Source organism: Sarcophilus harrisii, chromosome 4, assembly GCF_902635505.1.
Source record: "Sarcophilus harrisii chromosome 4, mSarHar1.11, whole genome shotgun sequence".
In the NCBI taxonomy this organism is placed as follows: domain Eukaryota; kingdom Metazoa; phylum Chordata; class Mammalia; order Dasyuromorphia; family Dasyuridae; genus Sarcophilus; species Sarcophilus harrisii.
Window position 1 is genome coordinate 338,182,331 of NC_045429.1, and position 20,283 is coordinate 338,202,613.

The following is a 20,283-nucleotide window of genomic DNA, read 5'->3' on the forward strand; positions in this document are numbered from 1 at the left end:
AGAAAGATAGTTCTCAAGACTTTCCCTTAAAACTCTAAGGAGAGCGATAACAGTTATTCTATGTTTATAGCATTGTAAAGGAAAACAACTTTGAAAGATTTAAGAACTCTGATGAATCCAATGACCAACCACAACTTCAAAAGACCAAAAAGTAATGTTTCTCATCTTGTTACAGAGAAGTACTAGACTAGAATGTGCAGAACAAGATGTCCATTTTCAGATATACTTGTTACAAGGAAAGACTTTTTTGAGGTGAGGGCAAGATAATGATTCCAATAAAAGAGACAACAAATCATTTGAAACAGTCTAACAATACTTAGAAGAAAGCATATGAAGAACAAAAAACAACAAAAACGAGCAGGATGGGTTTAGAACCAGTTTATTATATGCTTAAAAAACAAACTGTACATAATACAGATCCACAGTTTTATATATAAACTTTTTCTGTTCTTTATATATGCAAATGATCATTCTTATTGTCATGTCAAGTTTATAATTAAAATAAAGTTTAAGACTTTACTAAATTTAATTAATATAACCACTTCAGAGCTCTCTTTATCCCATATCTTAACTCTGGACATTTTTATTATCTTCCATTCCTAGAATGTTCTCCCTCCACATCTCTGCCTTCAGGCTTCCTTCAAATTCCAGCTAAATCTTATCTTTTAAAGGATTCCTTTCTTGATTCCCTTTAATCCCAGTGCCTTCCTTCAGTTGATAATTTCCGATTTGTTGCATGTGTGTGTGTGTGTACAACACATACAAAGAGAGAGAGTTCACACTTGTTTTTACATCCCTGTTTACATTTCTCCCCCACTGAAATGTAAACTCCTGAAGAGCAGGAACTGATTAACTTTTCTTTGTATCCTTCCTTAGCCCTTAGCCTTCTATCTTTCTGCAGATCAGCTGTGTGACTGAAACTAAGACAGATAATATAGAATTGCAAAAAGCATGAAAGGGATGGGCTGATCTCAGTGTTCTATATGGTAGCTTCCTATTTTAATTATTCTTGCTAAATAGGTCCTAAAATCAATGGTTGTTACACAGCCAAAGCACAGCAAATCCTATAAGCAATCTAAATTCCTTGCTTTGGAACTTATCACTGTCCACTATGGCTGCATTTCTAAGGAAGAAGAGAGGAAAAACAGTATAATTATCAACTTAAGGATGAGGAGATAAGGAAAAGGATGTAAGGGGCAGTTACCATCTCAGACTCTCTGTTAGTAAAAATGAAGATAATAAATGCATTGATTACTCATGGGGCTGACACAGGGAAAGCTCCCCAAATTTAAAAGTGATATACAAAAATATGAGTTTTATTATGGGAGGTAGGTCATGGAGAAGAGTGGGGAAAAAAAGGGAATGGAATTGAGAATCAGAAAGAAAAGACATTTATTAAGGGTTTATGATGTGCCAAGTCCAAAACAAAAACAGAAAAGCAAGAGGGTCTTTCTGCTCTCAAGAACTCACATTCTAGTGGGGGAGGCTCTTGGAAGGAGTGTGTGACAGTACAGATTGGAGTTTTCAGCTGCAAGTAAGAAGACGGCAAAGTCTTCTGGTTCAAGGCATTACAAAGGCAAGGCAGACGTTATGTACCTTCTCTAGTGCCATTCCCACTGATAGAATCTTATCTGTTTCTGAAGCTGATCCACCTGATAAAACTCCATCGTCCTGATTTCAAATTCTCATCATGATTTGATCTATAATTTAATGAAATTTTAAAAGTGTCATTTTAATGGATAAAAATCGTGTTTTTAAAGGGGACACACCTTCAGTAAGTAACTAAGTAAAGATCCTGCTTTCATCACTATTTATTTTATAAATGTGTCATTTTCATTGATAAGATTCTTTGTTTCTGAACTTGAGTCATCTGACAAATTCCAACGTCCTGATTTCAAATTCTGCCTCTATTATTATTTGTTCTATAATTCAACGCAATTTCTCTGGAGTCATTCTCATTCATAACATCATTTGTTTCTGAAATGGGTAGTGCCAGGTAGCTACGTTAAAGCCCTGCTTTTATCACTATTTGTTCTATAAATGGGTCATTTTCACTGCTCAAACCATTTCTGAAACTGATCCAAGTTCCAAGGGCCTGAGTTCAGACCCTAACTTTTTTTTTTTTTTTTTTGAAGTGCTTTAATCCTGCAGCAGACATTTCCTTCCGGAAATTGCAGCTGTGATTCTCCCCTTGAGCGGGGAGGTCAGGGGTCCTTCACCCTGCCCGGGTCTCAGTTTCCTCCCCGGTAAATCACAGGAGTTGGTCTCGCTGGGCTCCGAGGACCTTGTAGCTTTAGGGGACCCAGACGACGGGCGGAGGGGACGAGGGACGCGCAGGCCAGACTCGAGGCCTTCCCCCCCTCCCACTCCCCAAGTGGGTCCGTCCCCGCCCCTCCGGCCGCACCTACCGGGTTGCAGGCGGCGACCCTCAGAGCGGGGCAGGTACAGTCTTCGGCGGTCCCATCACGGGCTACTGCGCAGGCGCCCACCCTCAAGCTCTGCTCTCCTAACTGCGCCTGCGTGGGCCCTGGCTCCTTCAGAAGTTAATTACGGCGCGGTCCAAATATATCGCAGACAGGAAGGGGAAAGATGGGGGGAGAAGGAGAAGTGGAAGGGAGAAAGGAGCCGGCACATGCGCAGTGAGCGGCTTTCCCCGGCCCGGAGCACAACACAGCTGGAGGGCGGCTGCGTTCGGCGCATGCGCCGGGCGAACAGCCGGCCGGCGGCGCCGCGGGCGGTGGCTGGGACGCGTCGGAAGCGCAGGGATGCCGCGGGAGATCATCACCTTGCAGCTGGGCCAGTGCGGCAACCAGAGTGAGCGCCGGGCCCCTCGTCGGGCTTCCTCCGCCGGCCGGCTCCGACATCAGCCGCGTCCTCCCTGAGCCCTTGCCGGCCTCCCCGGCAGCGCCCCATCCGCGCCCACTCCAGGGAATCCCGGGGGGCGGGAACCTTTCCTTCCGCACCCGGCCGCGTGTCCCCGAGAGAAGGCGGCCCTATTGGGGCCTGACGCGCTGTGCACGCCGGTCCCCTCCGGACCCAGCATCTCTTCCCCGAGCCCTAGTGGGGGGGGGAGGGGAGCAGGGAATGACTGGCCCCCCAGGACCCAAGGGGCCTATAGGACCACCCACAGGTGGAATTGGCTTATTCAAGAGATACTGGTGTTGTGTCATACCCACAGTTGGCTTCGAGTTCTGGAAACAGCTCTGCGCCGAGCACGGCATCAGCCCGGAGGGCATCGTGGAGGAGTTTGCCACGGAGGGCACCGACCGAAAGGACGTCTTCTTCTATCAGGTGCCCCATCCCGTGCACTGGGACGGAGCACTGGGCGCCTAGTGGGCGCAAGAGGGAAAGGACGGTGTCTGGCCAGGCTTCCCTGGACAAAAGGTCCACAGTGTCTGCAAAGAACAGAAAAGGGCTAGGGCTGCAAGGGGATGAAAAGGATAGAGATGAGGCGGGTCTTGGATGATGAGGGTCTCTTGTCTCCTGTTTTTCTGCGACAGGCAGATGATGAACACTACATCCCAAGAGCCGTGCTGCTGGACCTGGAGCCCCGAGTCATCCACTCCATTCTCAACTCTCCTTATGCCAAACTCTACAATCCCGAAAATATCTACCTGTCTGAACATGGTGGAGGGGCTGGTAACAACTGGGCCAGTGGCTTCTCTCAGGTGCCCGATGGAGCATCACATAGAGGAGTTCTCTCTCTGAAGATCATTCATGCCCCCTTCCTACAGATAGGGATCCCATTTATAACATCCCACTAATAATAATCAACATGTTAGGATTTTCTTTTTTTATCAATATAGCTTTTTATTTACAAGAGATATACATGGGTAATTTTTCAGCATTGACAGCTGCAAGACCTTTTGTTCCAACTTTTCCCCTCCTTCCCCCACCCCTTCCCCCAGATGGCAGGTTGACTAATACATGTTAAATATGTTGAAGTATAAGTTAAATATAATATATGTATACATGTCCATACAGGTATTTTGCTGTACAAAAAGAATCAGACTCTGAAATATTGCACAATTAGCCTGTGAAGGAAATAAAAAATGCAGGTGGACAAAAACAGAGGGATTGGGAATTCTATGTAGTGGTTCACACTCATCTCCCAGAGTTCTCTATTTTGGGGAAGTGGGGAGAACCCAACACATTATTTCTCAGATGGACATAAAAACCAAAATAAGGATTTGGCCAGATCTGCAGGAAACATAGTGTTACAGAAGCACTGTGTGAGATGGATAGGGACTGAGTTGGAGTTTTCTATAGTAAACATCTACTTGGGATCAACAGCTCAGGATTTTGTTGCAAAAAAGTCAGTTGTGTTGGAAGGAAGAGTTTTGTGTTCTGTGAGGAGAGATTGAAGATGGATATTCTGTGTCCAAAAATCTTTGATTTTTCACACCTCCCTACAGGGGGAGAAGATTCATGAGGACATCTTTGATATCATAGACCGGGAGGCAGATGGCAGTGACAGCCTAGAGGTAAGGGCCCCAAAAGAACCTAGTAGAAGCATAAACAATATGATGTGACTGGGAGGAATGGGCAACAGCCAAAGTTATCATCCCTTGTCTTGTAGGGTCTTTCTTGATACCCCCAGAGATTCTTTAGTTTTCAAACCTATCACTGGATAATAGGACCACGTTTCCCATGGGCTGAGACCTTCTAGAAGCAATGTTGGGCTTAAACATGAGGGTTTGGGAAGGACTGTGATTTAGAGGTCCTCCATTTTTTACACAGAAAATGATCATCTCTCCACTCCCTCTGCATCCAGGGTTTTGTTCTGTGTCACTCTATAGCTGGTGGAACTGGCTCTGGCTTGGGCTCCTATCTCCTAGAACGGCTGAATGACAGGTGAGTGTGTAGAGCTCCTATCTCCTAGAATGGTTTAATGAGTGAGTGTCCTTTTCTGGATAGATCCATGGGAGCTGGCACATGTTACCTTTATCTTGGAATAAAGGATTAGCGCTCTCCTTTCCTAGTAGGGGTATTGAAGTTAACAACAGAAGGTTGGACTATGCCTCAGGAATTCCCTGGCGGCTAGCTTTCTAAGAGGAGTGGGAATTCCTGAGTTCTCCCTTTTCCCTGGGCCTTTGAACACTTTTCTGCCCTCCCTTAACACCTCCCCTTTAATAGTTAGGGAATGTAGAGATTCATCTTTATTAACTCTCTTCTGCATCACTACCTCCCAGATACCCCAAGAAGCTGGTACAGACATACTCTGTATTTCCCAACCAGGATGAGATGAGTGATGTGGTCGTGCAGCCCTATAACTCACTGCTAACCCTCAAGAGACTGACACAGAATGCAGATTGTGTGGTGAGCCTTGGGGAGAGAAGCCAGGGTTCTCCCTTGCCTGCACAAAATCAACTTATCCTATTCAGTGAGTTCAGCTGTAGCCACTCCTTGGTAGTCACTAAATCAAAAAGTATTTATTAAGCACTCACTGAATGCTTAGCATCTTAGAGATGCTGAGAACAGGATAGAAAAGAAGTATAAGATTTAAACCTTAACACTCTCCCCTACACATCCAAGAGCTTAAAAAATCATATGGGATGCATAATACAACTATAAAAGGATATAAACAAGTACTATTTCCAGTAAATAGAGCATTAGGCCTGGAGTCAAGAAGACTCAACTTCCTGAGCTCAAATCTGGGCTCAGATTCTCACCAGCTGTGTAACCCTGGCCAAGTCACTTAACCCTCAGGTTTTACAGGTTTCTCATCTGTAAAATGATGGGGAGAAGAAAATTGCAGACCACTCCAGAATCTTGGTCAAGAATACCCCCATGGGGCCATGAAGAGTTGGACGCTACTGAAAAAAAATTATACCATTTAGTGAGCCTTCCCTATCACCATCATGGAAGAGCTCAACATGTTTTCTGACAATGTGGGGAGACTTAGCCCATTGTTTAAGCAAAGCTGACTTTCCTCTGATCTTCATCCCTCTTCAGGTGGTTCTGGATAACACAGCCCTGAATCGAATTGCTACAGACAGATTGCACATCCAAAACCCATCCTTCTCCCAGATCAACCAGCTGGTGAGCAGTCTTCTCTACCCACCCACATGGGTCTTCTTGGCTTCAGTTGTTTCTTGCTGTGGGATGTTGCTGAGGTCCTTCATGATCTGTGGCCAGTGCTGCAACTCTGCATTTCTCTGGCAATTGTGTTCCCGGTTTTCCAGACCTCAAAACTATAACCTGCTCCCCCTTCCCTTCAGCTCCCTTTGGTACTGTCTTCCTCTATTACAATGTAAGCTCCAGGGCAGCTAGGTGGCACAATGGATAGAGCACCAGCCCTGAAGTCAGGAGGACCTGAGTTCAACTCTGACCTCATTTTACGCTTCTTAGCTGTGTGACCCTGGCAAGTCACTTGACCCCAATTGCTCCAGCAAAAGCGAAAAGAATGTAAGCTCCATGAAGGCAGAGAATGTTCTTTTTGCTTGTTATTTGCCTCTCCCTGTCCCTCCCAATGCATTTATCAGACTGCCTGGTGCCTAGTAAGTGCTTAATTCATCCTTTCTCTCTGCTTCCCTCCTTCCTTCTTTTCTTTCTCCCTCTCTTCCTTTCCTCCTTCCTATCTTCTTCTCTCCCTCCCTCCTGTCTTTTCTTCCTCTATTCCTCCCTCTTCCCTCCTTTCCTCCCTTTCTTCCTCCTTTCTTTCCTCCCTTCTTCCTTCCCTTCTTCCTTCCTTCTCTCCCTCCCTCCTGCCCTTTTTTTCCTCCCTCTCTACTTCCCTTCTTTCCTTCCTCTCTCCCTCCTTCCCTCTTTTCTTTCCTCATTCCCTCCCTCCTTTTCTCCCTCTACTCCTCCCCCTTCTCCCCTTTCCTTCCTCCCTCCTTCCCTCATTTTCCTCTTTCCTCCTTCTGTCCTTTTCTCTCTCCCTCCCTCCTTCCTTTCTTCCTCCTTCCCTCTCCCTTTTTCCTTCCTCCCCCCTCCTTCCCTTTTCTATGTCCACAGGTGTCCACCATCATGTCGGCCAGCACCACCACCCTACGCTACCCTGGCTACATGAACAATGACCTCATCGGCCTCATCGCCTCCCTTATCCCCACACCCAGGCTCCACTTCCTCATGACTGGATACACCCCCCTCACCACTGACCAATCTGTAAGCAGCTGCCCTCTCTCTTGACTCCCCCTCCACGCGGGATCCCATCCTCCCCACAGTAAGTCAGGATTGTTGCCCAGGAGGCAGAGACTGTGAAGAGCCTGACCACTGCTGTTCTCCTCCCTGCTGTGTGCCCTGACCCTGCCTCTGGAAGCAGACCCCAGAGGCTGTGGGCTCAAAGCCTGGAACAAAATGTGCGACTCTGTCTCTCTCTTCCTCTCCCCTCCACCTTTTTCCTCCCTGCAGACAGAAGAGCTGTATTAGAGAGTTTATCTTTTCCCTTCTAGTTTTTAAGTCCCAGACCTTGAGCTGAGGAGAAGTGAATCTTTGCCCTGTTCCTGCCCCCTCATAGCCTACAGTGCCAACTTTAAGTAGTCTAGGTGGCGTCCCTGGTTGTCTGACATTACTGTAGAAATAACACTTGGGTTCAAATCTTGCCTCATTACTTTGTATCTGTGTAACATTGGACTAGTCTTTTATAATAATCCCCAGTTTCCTCATCTGTAAGGTGAAGGTTCCATCTCCAAATCTTTTCTCGTACAATACTATTAGGAAGGAAATCGGCATTTATTAAGGATCTGTGCCAAGTACTTTATAAATATTTCTTTGATTCTTACAACTACCCTGGGATGTAAGTATTATTATTATCTTTACATTTTACACTTGATGCTTTTAAATGGCTTGTTGAGGGTCATCACATCCCCAGGGAGTATCTGAGGCTGAATTGAACCCAGGAATTTCTCACTCCAGGTCCAGTGCTCTACCCACTGCGATACCTAGCTGCCTCTGACTGTCACCCACATACTGGGCCAGGAGACAAATTGGAGACATTAGGTTTGATCGAGTCCACGTTCCCAATCCTGAGGTCTGAGTTTCCTACCACTAGATAGGTATTCTGGGCTAGGCCTGGGGAGAGGCAGTTGAGGCAGGTCACAGGATCTCTCACTCCATTATATAACTGTATAGACTCTTCCTGGCAGCCCCGTGTCTCCCTGTACTCCTAGAATGCTCCCTTATAGTCTCTTCCTTCAGGTGGCCAGCGTGAGGAAGACAACAGTGTTGGACGTGATGCGTCGGCTGCTGCAGCCCAAAAATGTGATGGTGTCCACAGGCCGGGACCGCCAGACCAATCATTGCTACATTGCCATCCTCAACATTATCCAGGGAGAGGTAGACCCCACCCAGGTGGGTAATTTCCCTCACCTAAATGAGTCCCCCTCCTTAATACTACATAGTTAAAGGAGTCTCAGGATCTTCAGAGGCTGAGATGAGCAGTTAAAAATGCCTCCCTCAAACTTTGATTCTCCCACGTTTATGCCCTAGGTCCACAAAAGCCTGCAAAGGATCCGGGAACGGAAGTTAGCTAACTTTATCCCTTGGGGCCCAGCAAGCATCCAGGTGGCACTGTCTCGGAAGTCTCCATATCTGCCATCTGCCCATCGAGTCAGTGGACTCATGATGGCCAACCACACCAGCATCTCCTCTGTGAGTCTGCTCTTTCTCTGCCCATACCCATGTTTCCTCCCACTTTTTCACCCTTTTATCATCTCACTTCCTCCATTCTAAATGTAAATTATGGGAGAATTATGAGAGAAGGGAAAACAAGACAACTTCAATTCCACTGTCCCCCACCCCTCAGACCAAGACTGCAGCATTCACTTATTTCTCCTGTGTCCCTTCCTCTCCCACCTCCATCTCAGCTGTTTGAGAGCACATGCCATCAGTATGATAAGCTGCGGAAGCGAGAGGCTTTCCTGGAGCAGTTCCGCAAGGAGGACATCTTCAAGGAGAATTTCGATGAGCTGGACACCTCGAGGGAGATTGTGCAGCAGCTCATTGATGAGTATCATGCTGCCACCAGGCCTGACTACATCTCCTGGGGTACTCAAGAGCAGTGACCCGCTTACTACTCCAAGGACAGAGGCTCCCACATTTCAGAGGCTCCCACATTTCATAGATTTTAGCCTCTATGCCATTGTGATCCAGTGTCCCTTTGATCCCTTCTAAAATCCTGAATTCCAGCATGGATACATCAGCTTTTTCCATTCACACCTATCCCCCTTAAGGATGAACACAGAGAAAATCTAATGGTACCATTATGTAGTCTTTTTCTGTGTTGACCATCTCCAATAAAACATTAAATGAGAACTATGAGGTGCCTGTGGGCTTTGCCAAAAGGGATTTTGGATGCTGTCTTATCTGTCATGGAGAAGCTTTGGGTTTGTATTCAGGTCACTAAGTGAGGTTGGGCAAGTTCCTCAACTATTCTAAGCCTCAATTTCCCCATATGTAACATAACTAGCTTTAAGTAAACCCAAATTTTTTTTAAGATAGAGGGAAGCTCTATGACCATCTAGTCCAGCCTTCCAAAAAAATCTCCACTAGAATATACCCAACAAATGTCCATTCAGCTTTGGCTGAAGACTTCTGAGAGAGAATTCTCTACCTTTTGGTATGGCTCATTCCACTTTTGGGTAGCTAAAATTATGTCGAATCTAATTTGTCTCTGCAGTCTCTACCCTCTGCTCCAACTTGTACTTTATCAGGCCAAATGGAACAATCCCTCTTTTACAAGAAAGCCTTTTAAGTGCCCAAACTTTCCCTAACCTTCCCTTCTGCAGGCCAGCATCCTCAGAATTCTTTTAATTGATCTTTATGTGGAAAGTCCTCAAGGTTCTCTCTATTAATTCTATTAGCAAATAATTCAGTGGGGACTAGGAGTGGAAAATGTGGGAGTAAGGGAAAGTCGTTCGAGTAAGAGGCTGCCAGGTGAGCCCACCTCTATTTGATCTTCAAATTCTAAGAAAGTAAACATCTCTTTCCTTCTTAAAGATTCCTATCTCTGGCCCTTTGAGAAAAAGGCAGGGAGGTAGTACAGTGGATAGAATGTCAGGCCTAAAGTCAAGAAGACTGGTCAAATCTGGCCTCACACACTAGCTGTATGACCCTAGGCAAGTCAGTTAACCCTGTTTGCCTCAGTTTCTTCTTCTGTCAAATGAACTGGAAAAGGAAATTGCAAGCCACTCCAGTATCTTTGCCAAGAAAACCCAAAATGCGGTCACAAAGACTTGGATACAACTGAGCAACAACAAAGGGCAAAAGGCTGGCCACACACTAAGCAGACTTCCTTTTGTTGATGGGGCTACCCACTGTGTCCCCATTCGTGATTTTGACACCCCTTCCCAGTCTAGAGTGCTTCCCTTCAGCATATGGTGGGGTTAGTACTGCCCTGACCTTCTTTCTAATAAGGAGAGCTCAGAGGTGCTAGAGATGAACCAGCAGGGATGCTAGTCATGATCACAGGGTGTAAGCAGACACTGGACACCTGTGCAGGAATTTGAAAGTGTCAATGCTAGTGACTCAGCCTCTCTCCAGCCTCAGGGACGCCAAAATACCACCCCCACACCACAAGGAGAGGGGAAGGGGAAGTAATTAGCTTCTGCTAGTGCCCTATTGCTCCACCCATTACCCTTGGAGCAGCATCTTGGGCTGTCAGAGGTTAAAGTCAAAAGGTCAAGATGGGTGGTGTCCCAGCAATGTCCAGGGTTCCTGGCAAAAGCCCAGAACATGGGGGTGGGAGGTGGGGCTGATCCCAAGGGAGCAACTGTGAGCCACAGCTTCAACTAAGGCAGTCATGGACTGCTGACATCACTCACATAGGAAGAGTTTGTGTAAATAAAGATTTTTTTTCTTTTCTTCTACAAATAAATTAAGAAACAAACTAGAAAATTGTCCGTGCTTGTCAAAATCCTGGCCCCTGGGTGCAGGGGGAAGGAGATGACAAGGGGCCCTGTCCCTGCAGGGCTTGTGTGTGTGGTAGGGTGAGTCAGTGGTTCTCGAAATCCCAGAGCAGTCCAAGACCCAGGTATGGTGATAGATGTTCATGTGTGGGCAAGCCACGATTCCATCACTGTCCCAAGTCTCTCAGCTGCTGATGGCCAAAACAGTCAGATTATACTTGGTGGTCATCAAGGCTTGGATTCTGGCTGACAGGGGAGGGTATGGTTGGCAGGTCTGGTGGGGTGACAATGCTGCAAGATCTGTCAGGAGTAGAGCTAGCCAGGTAGGCGTTCACTAGGTGCACGATCTCTTCCACCTTGAGAAAACCAGAAAAAAAAGGACACTAGATACACAGGCAGATCATTACTCCCATCCTTCTGCACTTCCACCTCCAGGCTCCCTTTATGGCCCTTTTATCCCTCCATTTCCAGGTTACCTGAGGGCTCTGCAGGAGCAGCTGGCTGTCCCCAACCTTTAATGCCAGAGTGTGTGGGCCAGTCAGCTGGCAGGCAGCCACATGACCATAGCTGACATTATGGATGGGCTCAGTCTCCCCTGGTCGAGACAGGGACATGGTCTTGGCACCCACACCAAGGCAGAGCTGCTGGGGAACACCACCCCCACTCTCCTGGTGGACAAAAGAACGGCATAAAGTCAAGGAGGAGGGAACTCTCCCATCGGGAAGAGAGTAGGAAAATGGCTGAATTCAGAAGGGGACAGAAGCCCGGAGAATCCTGATCCAAATCAGAGGGCTCCTACAGGAAGGTGGGCACCCGAGGGCGGCAGTACTCTGGGGACAGAAAAGGACTCCTTGCTGGTCCTCACCCCCTTTTAGGAAGGGAAGGGTATCCCTGGAAAGGAGGTACTGGGCACCCATGGGGCTCTGGTGGGAGAGCGGGAGTCGAGAAAAAGGTAGAAGAGGTCTGGGTGGACTTCTGCTGTTTTCTCTGCCCTCTCTTCTCACCGTGCTCAGTTCCAGGACGTCATATCGGGCAGCACCAAAACCTGGACACTGTGCAGCTAGAGCCAAGTAGGTCGCCATCGCCTCGGCCTGGCCCATGCCCCGCAGCTGCTTCCACCCTCCCAGGACAGCCGCGGCAGCCCCCGCACTTCCCCCGTCCCGGGCCCCGGGGCCCGCGCTCCGGACCGCGCCCACTCTCCTGGCCCGCTCTGCCCTCCTCTTGGCCAAGCCCGGACTCCAGAGCGCCCCGGCCAGCAGGGCGGTGGGATGAGGAGTTCTAGGGGCTGGGCGGGGCGGCGTCTCTCGCATCAGGGCCGAAGCGGGCAGCAGGCGGTCCAGACGCGGAAGAGGAGCCAAAGGAGAGAAGTCCCGGTGGAGACTTTGGAGGCGCAGGGCGGCCAAGGCCCTCAGCGTGTCCTCAGGTGGGGGCGGCCGGCCCCGCAAGAGAAGAGCGTGGGCCTGTAGAGGGGACACCTGTGAGGGGCTGGTGAAGACAATTTGGGAGTGGGGGGAGAGCGGGGCTTCTGCAAGGCGGAGGGAGCCCGGGAGGCAAAGCGTAGCAGAGGTGAGCCCAGGGCAGGATGGGCAGCCGGCTGAGGGGGAACTTTGGGGGAGGCTCACTGGCGCCGGGATCCGCAAGCGCTCACGCGGGCGGCGCCAACATTCAGGAACCCACACCTGCTCAAATAGGAAAGGCAGCTCGTGCCCGTCCGGAGGCAGCCCCTCGGGATGCAAAGGTCCGTGTAGACGCAGACACAGCCTCCAGCCCGAATCTGGAGATTCTGCCTCCTCAGCGGTCACACTGCGAAGCAGAGACAGAGAACCAAAGCTCAGACGGACGCTGCGGACGCCCTCGGCCGCGCCGAGAAACTAAGCCGGCAGCGGGCCGAGGGCAGGGGCTGCACTGGAGGGGGGGTGGGTCAATGTGGAAGGAGCCGGGGAAGGGCAGATTGTGCCTGGGAGGAGGGGCAGATTGTGCCTGGGAGAAGGGGCGAGGGCTGGAAAAGGCAAAAGCTAGGACAAGTACTGGACATTTACTTCTCAAACCTGGTGAGTACGTCAGCCACGAGGGCCCCTCCGGCCAGGGCCCGCTCCTGGGAGCCCCGCTGCTCGTAGAGTGCGAACGCGTTCCGGCTCCGAGACAAGCCTAGCCGCCCCACGAGTTCCCGCGCCACCTGGGGGGGGGGGGGAGCGAATGTCTCATTAACTGGAAAATTAACCCTCATTTTACAGAAAAATAAACTGAGACCTCAGAAAAGTTAAGTGACTAGCCCAGGATCCCACAAGGTACTGAAGAGGCAGAATCGAGAAGGCTCTTTCTTCACTTCAGCTAACTACCCCAAATCCAAAGACCAGAGGTCCTACCTCTACCTGATTGTCAAGGAGTAGTGGTGTCATGGAAAGTCATAGATTTATACCTGGAAGGAATCTTAAAAGTCATTTCATACAAATCCCTTCCATTTTCCAGATGAGGTGTGTGTATGAGAGAGACAGAGGCAGACAGACTCAGACACACACACACACAGAGACAGAGAGACAGGGAGACACCTGTCCCATGATTAGTAAGTGGTAGAACCAAAATCTTAAAAATCCATTCATTTGACCTGAGGGAAGGTGGCAGGTCTTTGAACCCCAGGTTTAGAATAACTCTTAGTCTCCCATCTCTAAGATTCCTTCCAGTTGGGCACTTGATGAGTGTATAACTGCTTCCTGTTGGATTTAAAGTGTCCATAGTCATAGAACACTGTCCCAATACTCACCTCCGAAGCAGTAGTGTGTGAGTCAATAGCCACACTACAGGCTCCTGCTCCTGGACAGTGCACAGTGCATAGGAGTTCCTGACGCTGGCTGAGAGCAGAGATTTCTGCCAAAGATGGCACCAGCTCCCGGCCCCGAGTCCGTCCCAGAGCCTTCCTGATGAACCGTGTATATTCAGCCAGCTCGGTGTCAGGAAACGCTTTCTCTGTCCTGAGAAGGACATTCAGGTTCAAAACACTAGCAGGCAGGTATCCCGTCCTGGCTCACAGGAATTCCTCTTTCTCCATTCTATGGCCTCTAGTCTGCACCCTCGTGGTCTTCTCTCATCCTGGATATTCCTATCTCTAAACTTCCTATCACCATTCTTCCATCTTTTCTTTCTCTGACACAATCTCTACAATTCCCACACCCTATATGACATTATCATTACATGGAGCTAAAGTCTTGTTCTAAGATTACTGAGTGCCCCCATCGTAAGGGTCTGTCTCTGAGATTCATCATTTTCTGACTGCCCTGTCCTCAGTCCTTTCTCACCTCTCCAGGTGCCCCAGCAGATGCCCCCGAACGGCCCCTCCAGGCCGGAAGGTGCAGCTCATGCAGCAGAGTAACTGCCAGTATCGAAGGGCAGCCGGGCTGTTTGGGGAGGGGGACTCTGGGGGCCCTGCAGGGCCCGAAGTCTGCTTGGCCAGCTGCAGGAAGAGTTCGTCCCTGAGTGCAGGCAGGTCCCGACAGGTCTGGAGCACACCCTGCATTAGCGGCCCAGGACGCCGCGCCCCCTCTAGGGCCTGCAGGGCCAAGAACAGCCGTACAGCCTCCTCTCGAAGTGGCGCATAGCCCGGACCTGGTGGGGAAGTGATGGGAGTTGGGGATAGGGAGGATGAAGACGCATTAGACTGGGCTTGGGGACCTATAGGAGGAGAAACAAGGGGTCCAAAGGAGTGCTGGGTGTAATCTGGAACAAACTACACAGAGACTGGCAGTCGAATAGAAATCAATTATTCCTAATGGAGCATAATAATAACAATATTTACAGAACTTTGTCCTACCATCTCTGTGACTTGGACATAGAAAGTACTATTATTCTCCTTTCATAGATGAGGGAACTGGAGCTGAGAGTTTAAGTGGCTTGCCCATGCACATGTGAATGCACACATTCACAATAACAAGAAATATTATAGTCAGAATTTGAACTTCAAGTCGAGTTTTCCATCATGCTTTGCAATTTCTTTTTTTTTTTTTTTTCAGGGATGTGCATTTATTCCCATTCTTGGTGCCCCAACTGTGGAATGTTATCTTTTTTAGGGGGGAAGATCAATTCCCCTATCTCCCAGTCCTTGCATCTCTAGCTTACTCACCTGGAGGGCCAACCCCATAAGGCAGAGGTAGGAGTGGGGCATAAAGGGCACTGCTGGTGTGCCTCAGAATTGGATTCCGAAGATAAATCAGGGCCACAGCCTCAGAGTCTCCATTACTCTCCTGGGAGGTTGGAAAAGGGAATAGATCACTTGATGGGTGCTGGATTGGGGGGGGGGGGGTTCACTCTGACCCTTCCTCTCTATTTGGACTCTTTAACCCACTATTATCAATCTGGTATCACAACATACCCACCTCCTATCCAAATTCTCTGATACCTGAATATCCCGAAGTAGGAGCTGAGTGGGGGTCTCTAGGGGTGCCTTCCCTGCAATCACACTGCGAAGTGCTGCACCCCAGCGGGCAGCCTCAGCTAGTCGAGAAGAGCAGAGCCGGACACTGTGTTTTCTGCCTGACACTGTCACTGACCAGAGACCTGAGAAAAGAGGGCAAAGAAGGATCCCCATCTACTCATTTACCCTTCATCAAAGAACACTGGGGAGGAGGGGGGGGGGGGGGGCAAGCAGAAGCACAGGGGCATCCAAGATTAAGATGGGAAGAGGAAGGTGTTTAGTAGATGGAAACTATTTCAAGAGTCTCACCAGTTTCTTTGGGCTTTCGTTCAGGACCAGACACAGAACACAAACTGGTCAATACTAGACTCCCCAGCCTCCGGGCCCCACGTCCACTCCCGCTGAACTGGTCTAAGGAATCACGAGTGAGCACAAACCAGGCCCTTCGGGGGGGCAGCCAGGGCCGGGCCCCCCCTAACCGAGGCTCCCTCTGCAGCCAACCTGGTGAGAAAGGAAGAAATAGGGAAAATCAGAAAAATGGGAATTCACTGGTGAGGGTATTGAGAGTTCAGAGTTGGGAGTGTTAAAGTGGGAATTCCGAGTGATAGAGGGGATCCCCCACCTTTGACGATGATGTCTGGCTCCTCTTCAGGGGGACCCCGCTCAGGTATAAGGCTTCTCGTTTCCTCTGAGCCCTGCAGCCTAGAGAAAGTGAGAGAAGTGACTGACTAGTAGGTCTGAATAATTCCCAGAAAGAGGTCCCACCTAATCCAATCAGATCCCATTCAGACTGTTCTCTTGGCAAGTAAAGGATCTGGAATTCCCGTAGTGGGTGGGGGAGGGAGCAGAGACGCCCATGTCTCAATCAGAGTCCCTCCCCTCCCAGGCTGTGGGAACCGCTAGGCAGTTCTGACCTCGCTCCAGAAATAGCTCAGACCACCAGCCCCCCCTCCCAAGTCCCCCGCCAGACCGCCTCTCTTACTATCCACCCCCCTCTCGGACCCCAGCCAAACCACAGCGTCCGGCTTGGAGCTGTTTCCTTATTGCCTAACCCGATGGGAGGATGAGGGCTAAGAGGAATTGGGGTCTATGGAATCAAGGACTTTGGAAAAAGAAAATAGGTTCAGTACAAAATGAATGCACTTACCTGTCTGAGCCCGGCCCGCTTCTCCCGGGCTGTGTTAATGTCACCTCCAGTGAGCCCTGCAGCGATGGAAAAGAGATGCCGAGGAATCAGAGGCCTGGCTACACCGCATCCCTAGACTTTGCCTCAGAGGCTCCACAAGTTAAGGAGTTAATCAACGAGAAGTACGTGGATATCGCTTCTCCCCGGGTAGTCCGGAAATGGAGATCCTCTGCTTCCCCCCTCCCTTCAGTCAGAATGTGCTACAGTCCTGGGGTCTGGAGTGGGACAATAAAAAGAAAGTTTAACCCACTTTGTCCTTTACCCCTGTGAAATATATTCATTTACCCTTTTACCAATCTTCCCTTCCTTCCCTTTGAATAAGTTGGTGCAAGTTGCTGGTGGTCAATCTCAGAGAAGGGAAGAAGACAAAACAAGGGGAGAGAGACTCCTTCATATAACGCATAGAGCGTTCTTTATTTCATCACTTCCCACCCGTGGCCCAAGTCTGCCCTTCCCAGGTTTCTTTACTGGGGAAATCCCAGAGGAGGGCACGCATTGGGGTAGGACCCTAGCAATCCCCTTTTCCTCCAGATGAGCCTGGGCTTCTAGGCTCACCGGCCCAGGACACTTCCCCCGGTTGTCCACCAGCTTCCTGGCGCTTCTGTCAAGACAGGGGCTCAAGAAAGAGTCCATCAACCCAGCCGGGAACCACGCCAAGCGGGAACCGTGCCACGGTACCAGTGCGCCCCAGGCTGGGCAGCAGGGAGAGAAGGGAGGGAGGGGGAAAGGAGTGGAAGGAGACCTGGAACACCTGTCCTCGGAGCTCCAGGGGGTGAGGGAAGAGAGACAGAGACAAAGATAGAGTGAGACAGAGAGACAGACACGGAGATAGGGAAGACCCTATCTCGGTTAGGGACTTCAGGTTCGATCGTCTCTGAGAATGCTTGGGTACCCTCTACTAGGAGAACTCTTTCCTTCTAAGGTTCTTGTTGGGTTCTCAACGGCGATTTTTGGGGACCAAAGCGCAACCTTGCCTTCAGTTCACAATCAATCTATCAATCTCTCTCTCTCTCTCTCTCTCTCTCTCTCTCTCTCTCTCTCTCCCCCTCTCCACCCCCTGTCACTCCCCGCCCCTCTATATTTATCCTCCCTCCGCCTCCGCCAGGTGCTGGCGCCGGCCCCGCGGTGCAACCCGCCCCACCCGGGCACTCAGCCACCGGGCCTGTCGGGGACCCCAGGGCGGGTGGGAAGAAAATGCTTCAGAGAACGGGAAAGACCCCCGGTGCAACAGGAAGACTCGGCTTATGTCAGTAACATGAGAGTGAAGGTTCGGGGTCTATCCCCTCTTTGCCTCAGTTTCCCCACAGGGGGCGAGTCCAAGGAGCCTTCCCTTATTCCCCGGAGGTTTTCCACTGGATCACCGGAGGGGAGGCAAGGGGAACAAAATCTCTGTAGTGGGTAGATGAAAAGTACTCAAGGGTCCATGACAGTAGGGACCCTGAACCGCCACACAGGACTCGGTCTCGGGTTTCCCCCTACCCCGCCAGCTCCCCCACGGGAGTCGCTTCGCCTCCGGCAGGCAGGGAGCGGAGCGGACTCAGGAGTCCGGGTCGCCCAGCCGGACTCGCCACATTCCTCTGCGCTGGCGGAGGCGGAAGGAGACGGGACGGGACCCGAGCCAGGAGGAGAAGGGAGAGGCCGGGCCAGGCAGGGCCACGCGTGACGCCTCCCCTGCCTCTGGGCCCAGCAGGTGGACAGAGCCCCAGAACGCTGCGTGGGGCCGTCAGCAAGGTCCCGCCTGGGGCTGACCCTCTGTCCCAAGCAGGGGAGAAGGGAGAAACTCTAGCACTGGGAAGGAAGATCCCCCCTCCCCCCGCCGCCCACTTTGGCCTCCCGGAGGGACCGGGATGGCACCGGGGTCTGGAGGAGCAGAAAGAGACGCCCGGCTGCAGAGAAGACGGCCGACCTCCGAACTCACCCTTCCGCAGCTCGCCGGGCCCGGGGTCCGGAGCTCAAAGGTCTCCTCGTCTTCGTCCTCGTCGGCGTCCCCGCCAAGCTCTCCGTCCCCGTAGTCCCTCCGCAGCAGAGTGAAGCCCCGACGGCAGCAAAGGAGCCACCAGAGCCCCCCTGGGAGAGGCATCCGGGCAGCAAGGGGCTCGAGGACGCGGGCGGCCTCGTCCAGCCGCAGGAGGGGTTGGGGTTGGGGGCGGGGAGTCGCGGAAACAGTCAGGTCGCGGGATTTGAGCCAAGGGAAGAGGCAGCGTGCGGGGCCGGGAGGTGCCGGGCAGCGTCTGAGGTGGGGGTGCAGCGGGGCTCTCTCCAGAGCCAGAGGGAGCTTCAGTGTCTGGGGCCGGGGGGGGGGGGGGGAGGAGGCAGCAATGTCCGGGGCTGGGAAGCAGTGTCCGCTGTAGTGTCCGGCCCAGTGGGGGGCAGTGTCCGGCGCTGTGTCCGAAGCGGGCAGTCATCCAAGCTCCGGGGAGGGTCGTGTCCGGCGCAGCGTCCGGTGTCCGGGGCCCGGGCCGCGCGCGCTGCGCTCCCTGCAGCCCCGGGACTGGCGCGCGGGGGGCGCGAGCTCAGCGCCTGGGCTCCGCCCCCCCGCGCGATTCTTTTGCCCCCCTCCCCCTTTCCCTTCTTTTTTCTCTCCTCCCCTCTCTCTGAACAAGGCAAGGTCTGGACGTCGTCACAGACTCTTCCGACCAATTCCGGAGCCTGGCGCCGGGAGCTTCAGCCAATTGGGTGATGGAGGCAGCGGCGGGTTGCATCATGTGCCCCCTGGCTTAGTGACAGCCGGGAGGGGAGGGTTAAGGCGAAAGGAGCTAAGCGATGTTAGCCCCGCCCCAGTCTCTGAGGTCCGGAGCTGGTTGTTCCACGCCTGGACAACCCCGCCCCCACGCTCTCCTTTTAACCCTGTAACTTCTTTCTCAGAAAGCTTGAACTTGATGAGAGGGGAGCGAAAGGTGATGGAGCCGGGGTATAAGGCACTTTCTGGGCGTGACCAACGCAGGAATTTGTTTATGCATAATTCTCAGCACGCATATATGTTACAAAGATGGTTTTTTTTCCAGTGAGGAAAGGGAGATGGGAAAGAGAAAAGGTGGGGTTTTTTTTAATAGAAAAAATTAAAAAAATAAAATGACAGTGAAAAAAGCCACCTGGAAGAGGATTATTCTTGGAGCAGATAGATTCTCCAGTGTCACGGGAACAAGGCGCTTAGGGGGCAAAAGATGGAGAGCCTAAAGGAAGTGCAGAGTGCTTTTCTCTGACCCCACTAGCTCTCGGCCTTGGTCCCAGGGGCAGTTGTGTGGGAAAGCTTCCTCGAGACTCGGGCCGGCCTAAGTGAAAAGGGTATTTCTCTCGATCTTCTGTAGAAGGAAGACACATGTTGCTCTCGCCCGTGCCCATCTCCTTTCTAGAGCGAGGGAAACTGAGGCAAGCATTTACGCTACGAAGAATCAGAATTTTAGAGCTCAGAACTTCCCTTGAAACTGGGGCTGAGAAGTTGACTCCTGCATTTGGGGGGGGGGGGCGGAAATAAAAGTCCGGGAACTCCAGGCTGGAGTAAGGATGGCTCCCAACCCCCCAACCAACCCCCATCGCTAATTCCATCCCTGCCACCTTTTCATGTTCATGCGGTCCAGGATAGGAAAGGGTTAACCAAGTCGCTAGGCTGGGAGAAGGAGAAGGCAAGGATTCCGAGGGAGGGGCCCAGACAGAGACCGGGCGTGCACAGGCGAAGGGTCGGGAGTGCGCGCTGCTGACTCAGCAGCGCTTCCCGCAGTCTCTGGGTGAAGGGTTCGGAACTCCAGCCTCCAGTGGCTGGCGTGCGGTAGCCTCCCTGGGAATCAGCGGATCCTAGCCCCATCTCTATCCCTCTCCCTCCCCGTGCAGGGGACTGAGGTCAA

General features: G+C 51.2%; 2 protein-coding genes across 3 annotated transcripts; one reads left to right on the top strand and one right to left on the bottom strand.

The window, feature by feature from the left end:
• Positions 1-2,455: 2,455 nt before the first annotated feature.
• LOC100918217 (tubulin gamma-1 chain) lies at positions 2,456-9,469 on the top strand. Its single transcript, XM_031966315.1, has 11 exons — positions 2,456-2,814; positions 3,179-3,291; positions 3,501-3,668; positions 4,416-4,484; positions 4,775-4,854; positions 5,193-5,319; positions 5,956-6,042; positions 6,961-7,110; positions 8,143-8,295; positions 8,434-8,595; positions 8,811-9,469. Exons 1-11 carry the CDS (start codon positions 2,766-2,768, stop codon positions 9,006-9,008), a joined length of 1,356 nt encoding a protein of 451 aa, XP_031822175.1. The 5' UTR covers positions 2,456-2,765; the 3' UTR covers positions 9,009-9,469.
• Positions 9,470-10,776: 1,307 nt separating this feature from the next.
• Positions 10,777-19,235, bottom strand: PLEKHH3 (pleckstrin homology, MyTH4 and FERM domain containing H3). 2 transcript variants are annotated; one of them, XM_031966319.1, is made up of 13 exons: positions 18,360-19,235; positions 16,403-16,458; positions 15,878-15,957; positions 15,565-15,756; positions 15,241-15,398; positions 14,965-15,085; positions 14,144-14,450; positions 13,612-13,819; positions 12,899-13,026; positions 12,530-12,653; positions 11,855-12,310; positions 11,327-11,518; positions 10,777-11,206 (listed from the first exon to the last, which is right to left on the bottom strand). In XM_031966319.1, exons 1-13 carry the CDS (start codon positions 18,519-18,521, stop codon positions 11,063-11,065), a joined length of 2,328 nt encoding a protein of 775 aa, XP_031822179.1. In that variant the 5' UTR covers positions 18,522-19,235; the 3' UTR covers positions 10,777-11,062. The 2 variants fall into 2 exon arrangements, with proteins under 2 accessions (XP_031822179.1, XP_031822178.1); XM_031966318.1 differs by having other exon boundaries at positions 12,890-13,026; positions 18,360-19,234.
• Positions 19,236-20,283: the final 1,048 nt, after the last annotated feature.